Source organism: Falco cherrug, chromosome 5 (genome assembly GCF_023634085.1).
Source record: "Falco cherrug isolate bFalChe1 chromosome 5, bFalChe1.pri, whole genome shotgun sequence".
NCBI classification, from domain to species: Eukaryota; Metazoa; Chordata; class Aves; order Falconiformes; family Falconidae; genus Falco; species Falco cherrug.
This window is the reverse complement of record NC_073701.1, coordinates 59,997,345-60,009,765: the sequence shown is the minus strand read 5'-3', so window position 1 is coordinate 60,009,765 and position 12,421 is coordinate 59,997,345. Positions and strand designations below refer to the sequence as shown.

Sequence of the window (12,421 nt, the reverse complement as noted above, 5' to 3'; positions counted from 1 at the left end):
AATTTTTTGGCCTATTTGCATGGTTTCTTGACGTGCCAAATGAAAAGATGCATTTATGAAAATCCCTGGAGAAGCCAATCATAGAATGGAAAAAACCCCATACCTAATACTCTGATTTTTTTGTGAAAGCAAGTCACAGTTTAAGTCTACAATCCTTTCTTTAAAAAGCAGCAAAATAGATTGAGAAAAGCCTCAAACATGGTAAAGTAGTCCTTTTGCTGATACTGAGTTCCACCCACAAGCAACAGAGAGAATAATCCTGCATACTTGCCAATGTAGATCTGATTTTTTTACATGAGTTAGAGATGCTCAACTAGAGCCCTTTACCCAGCCACTTTATACAAAGGTCAGAGAACATGTGAATTAAAGCATAGCTGGTAATGAGCAAGTTTTATTTCTTCAAAGCAAGCATCCACAACCAATGGACAGCTTTCTAGTCATTTACTTACAGACGATGCTAAATTGAACAGTGTTATGCTTTAGGAAGCAACAGCTTCACAAGTAGGCTTTTCAGAAGGCCTTGTATTTGCACACAGTGTCAGCAACAAGTGTTATTTAAAACAGCTGCATTTGACTAGCATTTGTAATGGTTAAAAAAAATGGAAAGCTTAAAATGCTATGGTTTAAAATTTACTTGAAAGTTTTGTTTTAGTCAGCAACTTACATTAACATGTACATACATCCTTTTGGCTCTCTTTTCAAGGAGTCTTACCTTGTGTTCTCAGCCAAAATCTCAGGATTTCAACAGAAATAAAAATGGGGCTTTTTTCCCCAAGTGGTTTAAACAGGTCTAGGTCTCAAGAGTATATGAGCTTACACAAGTCTCAACATTAAAAAAAAAAATCCCCGAGACATCTAGCACTAGTAGGAAGTCATCATGAGATAAAACTTATAACCAGTTATGCATTTCACTGTTTTAAAGTGCTAAACATCAAAAATACATACTTAGGTGCATCTAGCTCAATCCTGATCCTCAGCTACTTGGAGAAAAAAAAAAAAAAAACAACCACTCCTCAAAATTCCCAGAAAAGGATATTCTGAAAATTCTTTTCCAAAGATCAAGGTTCTTGATTCAATTTTCAAACCTGGTAACATCACGTACTCAACAAAAAGTATAATGAAAGTTCTGCTTTATTCATCAAGTATTTGCCAAAGCCACTCTCAAATGTAAATTATGCTCCTTAGTGAGTTTACAGCTAATTCATCTCCGAGGAACAGCAAAAAAATTACATCAAGTATTAGAGGACTGGCAAGTGCACATGACAGAATGAACCGTCAGCCTAGCTATGGACCCTCTTTTCTCCTTGGCCGATACAGAAAAAAAGAAAGCTAGTATAAGCTGCACTCGGTCTTCACAGAAAACTTCAGTTTCCCATTCCTACCACAACCTGAACCAGCAAATGGACCTTCAAATCAACAGCCAACTAAGCAAATTCTCATTCCCACTTTGGATAAACACAGGCTGGTTCATCTACCACAACTAGGAAGTGCATAAAAGGTGCTTCTAGTCATGCTGATAGTTGATTTTCTGCAGCATATCAAACAGCTTAGTAAATCTGTGGTATAAATAGGACTGTTCTAAACTGTCAGACAACTCCTAACCTTCCAAACTGGTCACACCAGCTCACCCTCTACTTTCTATCAGTACTGTAGTGCACTTGATCCTACAATGGATTAGGCATAGTGAACTGGCAGAAAGTGATTCACAAGTTTGTTTTTTTTTTATTGGATGCATTTTCTACAGATCTAGTTCCCTGAACTGGTTTATCCTGGGACCAGACCAGCATCACTGGCAGACACATGCAGCTGGAAGTGTTTAAAGGTAGGTTTCACAACCACCTTAGGTCAAGTTAAAACTGATGTGCCATCAGAAGGAGCGGTCACACTCACAGTCCTGGCTGCACATTCTTGGTTACCTCTTACAAGTTCTCACAACAGCACAGTAATGGTTTCAGTTAGATCAGGTCATACACTCACAAAGCAAGAAGTATTCCAGTTCACCTACTGGCCACACAACTGCAAGAGCTAGTCCCAGGAAGGGTAAGGGACCGTGTCTGGGCTCCACTGTGGTTTTAGACCATGTTTTTTAACATGTGATTGAGTTTAAAAAAACATCACAACCTTCAAAACCGGCAGTTCAAGTGTTTTCAAAGCACACTCTGATGTCCTTCCTCTCTTGCTACTGCGCTCCCCCCTTCCTAAGTCATCCCTTGATCTTGAACAGCATTCCAAGCTCTGACCACAGCATTCCCACTACCCTCCAATTTTGGTACCTCCCCCCTTACAGGGACAATTAAGGAAACACTTCTGAAGACCTCACGTCATCCTACAAGTGTAGGAAGAAACTACTAGATTTCAAAATTGCACAGGACAAATTGTAGTCTAACGTTACACCACGTACTACTGGGCATGACAGACCTGAAGGTTTTCAATTCAGCCAGACTCCCTCTGACTTCAGAAAAAGCCTCAACTTTGTTCTACAGTCTCATTTGTAACAGACCCCAGTGTCTCTCCCAACTACAAGGACACTGTGAAAGTCAAATCTTTATCTTGTACTGTCTTTGAAAAGCAGCAGAGGACAGCATGCCTGCTGAAATACCAATTACTGATGCCACTCCCATTGAAACATGTCAGTATCACTGGCAATACTACCCAGTTTTCAAGCCAACAGCAAACAAACATTTTCCTCTTTAATTCTGTAAACTGGATTCTGCAAAGTTAAAATGTAACCCTCTTCCACATTTATAATGTCTCACTACGTTCCTAAGCAAGCAGGTAAACACAGTGAAATAAACACTTGTTGAAAAACTGAAAATGTGTGAAAACTGGGAGAAATAAAAGTCTGTGTTTAACAAGTAAAAGCAAACTAAGCCAACACAAATTCAGGTCAAACAAGACATTTATCACTGATGCTTTAAGAGGGCCTGTTTCAGAAAGCGAAAAATCCACTACTGTCCAAATCAGAAGAAAATACATTAAAAAAATAGAACTGTTTACAGTTTTTCAAGTGTTTTCAAGATGCCTGAGAAGCCATAATGCTACCACTGAGAAAAAGCCCAGAGTGACGAAAATCTGCATACAAGGGAAGTGAAAACAACTGGAAAAAAAAAAAAAAAAAACCAACAACAACAAACCACCAGCAAGAGAAGCATTGACAATGAGTGTCACAAATTAGAAAAATATGGCCAACTGAAAGGCAAAAGGACACAAGACATTCCTATCCCCAGAAGGGCAAGCAGCATCCTAACAACAAAAGAAATGGACAAAAATTGTCAAGATTACAACATAAGAATGATAGAACTGTCAATAACAACAGAAAGCCTCAAAATCTGAAAATGTTCAATAAGTACAGAACAAAAACACCAGGAAAAAGCCAGAACATTTAAATCATATACTGTTGCCATGACAAAATGCTTTCTTATGTAACAACAAATATTATTAAGCTTCTTTAAAGTACAGGTTGTTTAGGTCAACTATGTAGTCCAAAAGATTCAAATACTGTTCTTCATTAAGCATGAAGAAACTCCAGTGATCTGGATAAAAAATATGGGTTATAAACATTCACCATTTTAAGTTGTTTCTGGCTTTTCCAAGTTTGACACAGAATTAACAAAAAAGCAAAGACTAGTAAGGCTAAGTACCATGACTTCACAGAATAATAAACCCAGCACTTGCCGTTTATACAGAAGTAGTAATGGTCAAACACATTTAATGTATGAAGTGGTTGATTTAGTATTGTTGATACTTTGATTAAGAAATTAGAATATAAAGTTAACGTAGTCTATCCTGTATGTATTAAAAACTAGAAGTCAACAAGCTTTATTCTTACGATTCTTTTTGTGACTATTACACATACTGTCCTAGTTAAGGACCACGTTGGCTAAAAAACTCTCTCTTGCGCTTTTCAGTAGCTCATGTTTTTAAAACCTCAGGGGAGTGTCAATACAAAAATATTATTGAGAGGACACTATGCATCCTACAGAGCTTGGATTTTTACCCCACCCTACTTCATGCTTGGCTGCAACTCAAGAGTAGAGGTAACTTACATTGTGGGGGAAGGAAGGGGGACAAATAATACCTGATACTATGTAGCTTATATTACTTGGGGAAGGTTGGGACAGGCCAGGATAAGGTTTTTTAAATACCAACAAAAGCAAAGTCTTATCTAAATGCAGATCCATCCTGGTAACTATCCAGAAAGCATTGACAAGAATTGGAGGTGAGTATTATCAGGGCACTAGCTTCCAGTGTGCAGTTCCCAGCAAGACCAGTAGAATGGTCTACACATACGGAGAATGCCAAGTAAGAATGTGGAAGTTGCTTTACTACTGCAATTGGCCCTAGTGTAGCTACTAGAACAGTGCTCTGTTCTCAAGTTCGCCAATACAGCAGCTATTGAACTCAGAGCAATGCCATGAAAACACTGGAAGAATGAAAGAACACAACTTTAACGACAGACTCAAAAGGATCAGCAGGACTGCAGACCATAACATCAGTGTAGGGATCCGACAACCATCAGCATATTAAATAAATACAGACAGACCTATATTTGGATAGATCTCTCTCAAGATGTAATGAATGGAAACAAATTAAATTGAGACTAGAAATAAGTTTGAGTCTTAGACAAATTAATTTGGGGGCAACTTTTCCAGCCACACCATACTATCTGTTGCTATAGGATTTTATTTTCTCTTTTACTTTAGAAGTAGTATCCCAGCTATAAAAGAATTAGTTCATTAAAAAAACCTCAATGCCTGTTATTAGAAGGTTGGATTACATCTGCAGTCCCCTCTGGCCTCAAACTATGAAACTAATAACCATGACAGACAAAGCAAGACAGAAACTTCAATATCAAACACGCTAATTTGCCTGAGACTTCATGGTTCCGACCTTCTTTTTAAATAATACAATAAAAAAAATAACTGATCTTTGAATGAGCTCACAAATGTAAACTTAGTCCCCGAAGTGATCTTGACTAAACTACAGATTAAATCTCATACCTTTACAGGACTATTAAGAACAATCTGCACCCCAACACAGCCTACCAGTATCAATAGAAATCCACAGGGAACAGTCAGACTGTAAAATCAAGCTTTTCACTGATACTTCAAACAGAAGAAACTAGACCTAAAGTTATCTACAGTAAGTTTACCTATTTTCTTCACACCACCACCAAGGAATACAAGGAGGTATTTTGCTTCTAACTTCCTAGGTAGTTACAAATTGAACCACAGGGAGAGAAACAAAGATAAAAATGAAGGCTTTGAGCTGGGATAATTCCTGACAGAATCCATCACCCTTAAAATTTTCATCCAACTTTGCAGGAAGATTTTTCTCTGACTTCAGAGTAAGTCAAAGAAAAAAAAGAAAAAAACCCACAAACCCCCCAAAAAAATCCCCCAAACCCCTACTTCCACAGTCAAGACTTTTCTAATGCCAAAAGAGATCTGTAACAATCAGTAACTTCCATCTCTCTCAAACATATCGCACACAACCTAACAACATTAGTGAATGCACTACACAGCAGTAACAAAAGAGATCTTCCACCCTAGTAACAGTTCTTACCATTTAGGAAGAGATGCAGCCCTGAACAGATGAAATACCTTAGAAGTTCAGGCTGTATTAGGTCACACACCAAGAATATTTTCCAAACAAACAGGAGCAGTACAAACACAATCCACTTCCCGAAGATCACACACACGCTACATTTCAAAATAAAACATCCAAGCCTACAGTCACCTACCCAGTTCAAGAAGTTGTTCTTGTTTAGAAGATCCAAGGAATTTATAGTCAGAAGGCCTATTAAAATAATTTAGTCAAAGGACAAGTATGAGTTGCATTCCCATACTAGGGCTACACTGTATAAATGGAAGCAGTACTTGCCATTGTAACTGTCACCAGAAACCTGAACACTGGGAGATGGAAACCACCAAAACTACTTAGTCCAGTGTTACTGTTCCATCCTAGGGTACTCTGCATCTCTTACAATGGAGCAACCATATCACACTGTAGGGCAGTCAATGCCCTGCCCACCCCAAGATCTATACCCAAAAGGACCCCCTCTCCTCGGTCATCTATGTACTCTGCAATCCTAGAATTCATGTATATAAAAGAGGCGGTAGATCACTCACAAAATCAGTCACTTCAACACAGTCTACACTCCTTCATATTCATGGATTTGAAACACCACCCAATTATCCACATGCAGAATTCAAAAGCTTGCATTTGGTCTCTAGAAAGACATCCAAACTCAAGCTGAAAACATCAAGAGCTTGAATATCCTTCTTCGTTACAATGATTACTCACCCTCACCATTCACTGCTTGCACCTTTCAATTTGATCCCATTCAGCTTCACTTTCCAGCCTTGGATGTTGTTAAGTATAAACTGAATAAAGCACTGCATCTCAGTAAGAAAGTATTTGCATGAGGAAAAAAGGTGCTCCTCACTATGATACAGTGAAAGGCTTGAAAAACCCTGTTCATGTTAAGGCATCGCTAAAATAATTCTTAACTCTTTTCAATACTCTTCATTGTTTAACAATGACTTTTAAAGACAAAACTTCATCCTTAATGTTACCACATACTTAGCCAAAAATAATCTCCTTGTTCCTAATCAGTAAACCACCTTTAAAAAAATATTCAAGGAATACATTACAATTTTTTTTAATCAAAGCATTATACTGGGAGCTTCTGCTGAACTGCCTGTTCATATTTATACCCTACCAGTCAATAAATTTCAGGATACAATCCTATGTCTATGTTCCTTATCTTCAATGCACTACTTTGAATATGGCTGCTATAAGGTGCACTTTGTCCTACTAGCGTAATTTCACATGAATTCTAGATGTTTTTTTACAATTGTGCTGTCCTTCCGGCATAGTACCTACCCATCTCTTCACCTGCAAGTTTTATTAATGGCAATTTTGTTATCACTTCCAAATCATTCACGGAGAACGGGGGGTGGGAATAAAAAATATTCAGTCTAAAAGATTAACTTTTCTAAGACTTTCAGGAACAATGACGTTCAGGAATAGTTCTCTCCAGCAACTATTTCCAAAATATATCAGTTACCCAGCAGCTCTCCATCCATTTATCATATACTGTAAGATGATTCTATTAGTATTATACAAGCAATTGACATTATTTGTTGTACTTCAGCACTAAAATGGTATTTGTATGCTTTGCTGTTCCACTAGTAAACTTATAATGATGCTATTAGCAAACAGTGGGATCTACACTGTCATAGTAAACTGAACTTGTGATAAGAAGAAAGAATAAGTGTCCTTTGAAACAAGAGTCTACTATATGTTTGGCTTGCTTTCAGGTGGGAGAGAGGGAGAGGCCCACAAACTCAGTCAGCAAGACACCACACCAAAAGCAGCCCCCCACCACCAGTTTCATAAAGCATGCATGTTTTCAGCAGTGTTTCTACCTCTTCTTACCAAAATTCCTTGAAACACTTTAAGCTGTGCCTTTCACAAATAAACATGTCTTCCAGCACGCCAGTACTTCACTAATTTTTCACTATTTCCAAGAACATCTTTCCTGCAACATTAATACTGTGTTCATAATATCTCATGGTAAAATGCAAAGCCATAATGCCCGCATAAAAAATACTTTCCTTCAAAAAAAGCCCATCAAAAAACTTTGAAAGTAATTCAGATTAGTCAAAATAAAGAGACAGTAAGAAGCAAACATCTCATTAAAAAAAAAAGCACAGAAAAAATATCTGAAAGATGCATGACACAAATAACAGTAGCATAAAACATAAGAAACTGGGAAAGATTTTGACAGTCCTATAAAAAGCATCAGTTTTATATGTATACAAATGTAAGAATGGATTACATGCTCCAACGTCACTACTTACATAAGGACATGGTGCTACTTTCTTAAAAAGGGGAAATCACCAAGTATTAAGACCCCTGACCTTCAAAAATGACTGAACATAGAGGTACTACGTTGTTTAGTGGACAAGTCTATAATGATACAGCTCTGCTGCGGTACAAAATCCTCAAGCTTTTAACAGACACTCCAGAAATACTCACTTAACAGCCAGTTTCACCACCAACATTAGAAACATCCTTCTCTTTTAAAGCTTATCGGCACAAAGAGATTTTAAGAACTACAGGAACACCCACTGAAATCTGTGTAAATACTACCCTGAGAATAAGATATAGTTAGATACTCAGCATTTCTAGAAAAATCAAATTAAAAACCCTCAAGACTAGTTAGACGAGCGATATTTATTGCATATTAAAAGATTCAGGTTGGTATTACAGCACACAACATGTATTAACTTCCTCATTTTTTGTACACACTCGACTTTATACACCAAAGGAACAGCATAAAATTCTGTCAGATTGCTTAACTACTGAAAATCACCAAATTAAATTGCAATATTTTTGTTCACTACATAGTAATTACTCAAAGCTGATTTAAGAAACACAATCTTTTAAAACACAATGGTTTCCTAACAGCCTGTAGATGCTTTTCACTCCAGTTTATAGTTTTAGACTGCCCATCTAGAGTTTCTACAAGTTAAGAACATTTTCTTTCAAAGAACATCAACATCCAACAGTCTGGATCATTACTGAAGACTTCTGTCACTTCTGGAAAACATCAGACACTGCAAGTGAGGATACTTCTCTGGTTAGTCTGGTGAAACGTAGCAACAGTCTTCGCACACCACTTAAAATATCCAAAAAAACCACAAAACCCACCAACAACTACAAAATCAAGAAACTTATTTGGGGTGCGCTGCCTTGCTACTTAACCTTCAGAACAGACAGGTCTATTTTAAAATCATAAGTGAGTAAATTCTGGAGAGGTAGAGTGGGTAGGATACACAATCGTGTGTAAAGACCTACAGAGCCCCTTCAGTCATCATGAAAACCCGAAGTGTCATTAAGACGTTGTTTAAGCAAAAAAAGAGTACCATCTGTTTAGCAAAACTGGAGCCTGACATATGCACTAATCTTTCTGCAGGCTGAAAAAACAATCCTTACAATCCTTAACGTATCAGGAGAAAAGTCTGCACGTAGAAGACTTCTCTAAACTGTCTGAAGTATGCTTCAAAGCATTCATACTAGTCCTCAAGAATGCACACACACTGTTGACAAAGGCGGGTGGCACAAAACAAGGGTAAAAACATGAAACAAAACGACCTCTACATGTTACCTGTAAACATTCCTACCGCCGCCTGGCCAACAGATTGGAAAAAACGGACCGTTTGCTTCCAAAATACCGCCCCCCCCCCCCCCCCCCCGGCCACTCAGGGAGCGCTGGGCCGGATGGGACTAGGCCAGTGCCAGCAAAACACAAGAGATAACATTATTCCTCCTCCTCCGAACCGCTTCCCCCGGGCTGCTGAGCAGCAGCCCCCGCCGGGGCGGCGGAGACGGGCGCCGAGCCCGGCTGGGCACCGAGTGCTGCGGCTCTGGGACGCGGTGCCGCGGCACCACCCCGGGGCGGCTCTGCCCGCGGAGCAGCGGCTGGGTGGCGGCGGGCCGGGGTCGGGCGGGCCCCCACCGCCCTACTCCCCCCCCCGGCCCAGGGTCGGCCGGGTCCGCCGCCGCCAGGGAGGCCGCCGTAACAGGGCCCGCGGCGGGCCTTGCCCCGCTCCCCGCCACCGGCACCCGCAACCTTCTCCCCGCCTAGCCGCTCTCTGCCGCGACCCGGCCCGGCCCAGCCCAGCCCAGCCCACCCCGGCCCGCCGCCGCCGTGCACACCCAGGCCGGCGGCGGGGGGCGGCGGCGCACCTCCCGCCCTCCGCGCACCCCGCCCGCTCGCCTGACCCCGGCCGCGCCCTGAACCCGTGCACGCCGCCGCCGCCGCCGCCGCCGCCGCCACCGCCGCCCGGCGGGGTGCCCTCACCTCCGGGTGCAGGATGGGGACGCAGCCCGCTTCTTTCTCGTACTCCTCCAGAGGCGCCGCCATCTTGGTGGGAGCCCGGCGCCCGCTGCATGCCGGGTAATGCGCGCGCGCCCGCCGCGCTTCCCCCCCTCACGGCAGGCGCGCGCGCGCGCACCGCCCCCTGGCGCCCCCGGCGGGGGAAGGGCGCGCAGCCGCGGGGCGGAGCGGGGCCGGTGAGGGGGCGCGGGGGGGGAGGCCCGGCACTGCCCCCCCCGGCCGCCCTGCAGCGCCCGCGCCGCCCGGCCGCCGGAGCTCGGCCGCTCCCCGGCGGCTTCGGCAAGGGCGGTGCCGGGGAGCCGCCTCCGCTGGGAGCTACGGGCGGCGGCGCGACGGCGCTAACGGGCCTCGGGGCCCCGGCGGCGGCCTGGGGACGAGCCTGCGGGCGGGTTTCCAGCCCGAGGGCCGCAGCTGGCGGATAACTGGCACGGCCCGGCGTCCGCCCCCTGCTCCCCGGGAGGCGCGGAGAGCTGGGGAGCGCTCCCTGATCCTCTGCCCGCCTGCCTTCCCACCGCCGGGCAGGACCCGCCGCTCCGCGCAGCGCGGCCCTGGGCGGCCCCGGCCCCCGCAGGCTGGGGGCTGCAGGCCGCTCGGGGCCCCGGAACGGCTGCCGTGAGGCAGGCAGCCGCCGACCGAAGAGAAATCAAATTTTTTGCTAGCAACTTTGTTTAGAGAAGCATGTTACTCTTTGGAGATACCGGTATCAATGCTCCTGAATGAATATTTAGTATAATTTAGGTTTTGAGAGATAGTTTAGCTTAGATTAAATTCATTATAATCTGGAATGAGAGCAAAAGGCGAGGTCCCCTGTACATTTAATGTGGATTTGGCTACAGGCTAAGCAAAGTCTGTCAGCTTGCTTTGGAAGTTTTATTCATGCCTACTAGGTAGCAAAGAGAGCGTGGGAAAAAGCCAGGAGAGTTTTTATAAGGTTTTCACTCTCGGCTGCAGGAACGTTTGAAACCCCCTAACAGTTCAGAGGACGCTTGGAAGGGATTCATTCCAACCGTTTGTACCCAACTGAACCGGTGATTTCTTACATCCTGTCACACGCACTACCCAGATGGCCAAGCTATCTGCTGCAGATTCAGGGGTCAAAGTACATCGTGCAGGAAAAGAGGCTTGGTTCTGTTTAGGTTGTCATTTCTGTTCTTATAAGCTGTGTAATGCACAAGCAGCCAAGATTAGGAGCCCTAAAGCTCTTTATTTCAAGCCTTTTTTTTTATAAATTGCATTTTTATAAAAAATGGTTTTGCAATTACAGAATGTTATCACTGGTTTGACTGCTGCTTTATGTTGTTGTATCTCTAGTGCTCTCATTTGCCTTTGTGAGAAAAGGACCTTTTGATAATACATTTTGTTGTACCATAATACATTAAGCTCATAAGCCTAAAACCTCACAATGATACTCTCTTCATTACTTTTTCCTATCTCATGCAAAATGTAACAGAGAAGCACTAATAAAATCTGACTACAGCATTATTAAAATGTTAAACCATAAACATTTTTTTCTGTATAAATATATTTAAGCTTAAATTTGTCAAGAAGAAAAATGACATAGGATTTAGAAACTGGGGGTGTGAAACAGGTCTCAAAGCACAGACTTGAAACCATAAGGTACTGAAGTGCTAAAAGAGCAGAACAAGACAGAGTATACAGGAGAGGATCTTTTTTTAACTGTGTATAATATTAAATGCAGCAGGGCTTAGATGTAATATGCAATCTGATTTGCCTAAAGAAGAAGGGTTTCAACTTCCTGCAAACCCCAGAAATAGAAATCCTATTAATCGTGACAGTTCTACGCTCATATTTATAATAAAAGTGATGAAATAACCAAAAATCTATGCAGATTATTATTCCTTGCAAGTCTAAAAAAGCTATGCTCATCCCGTGGCTCTGAACTGGATTGTAAACACATACCCTGACATCTGTCTAGGTATTTATACCCTGTTCTTCACAGGTCTACGCATTTTGAAACCAGTTCTGTTCTCAGAGACATCTGTACAGAGATTTTTTTGCCATTACACTTGAGGTCTCATCTGCGTATATAGTTCATATTATACCCTTCTTCAGAACCGAGTGTCCCTTTTACCACCGAGTAACAGCATAACTAGAATATGGGAATGTGCTAAGGTGTGTGCATTAGAGCTCTTTATTCAAAACCTGGTGGTGGTTCAGAAGTTAGAAAGCTTTCCATGTCTCAAGCGTTCCCTGTCCACTCCTAATCTGTAACATGATTGCTTGGAAACATTGTTCTTTGCTGTCTTAGGTTGTCATTACAGACAGGTTAACATCTATGCAGAGTAAGTGAACACAGTTACCAACCTAACAATCTGCTTCGATAACAAAGCTTGCACCTATTTTCCACAGATATAAGGGCTGTAAGGTTAGATGTTTTTCTGGACTCTGCCAAAAATTCATTGTCTGACCTTGAACAATTACCTTACTCCTCTATGTTTTATTTTGCTCATTTGTAAATCAAATACCACGGCACCTAATTCAAAGGGGTAC

At 42.2% G+C, this 12,421-nt stretch overlaps 1 protein-coding gene across 3 annotated transcripts in view; it reads right to left on the bottom strand.

Moving 5' to 3' along the window:
• The window catches only part of ZDHHC17 (zinc finger DHHC-type palmitoyltransferase 17), a 71,944-nt gene extending 61,937 nt beyond the window's left edge, over nt 1-10,007 (bottom strand). For all 3 annotated transcript variants that reach the window (XR_008732377.1, XM_055711287.1, XM_055711288.1), the window contains exon 1: nt 9,875-10,007. Coding sequence is in view for 2 of the 3 variants with exons in the window: in XM_055711287.1 (XP_055567262.1) it covers nt 9,875-9,937 (63 nt within the window). In the remaining variant the exon portion in view is untranslated. The remainder of the gene's footprint in view (nt 1-9,874) is intronic.
• Nucleotides 10,008-12,421: the final 2,414 nt, after the last annotated feature.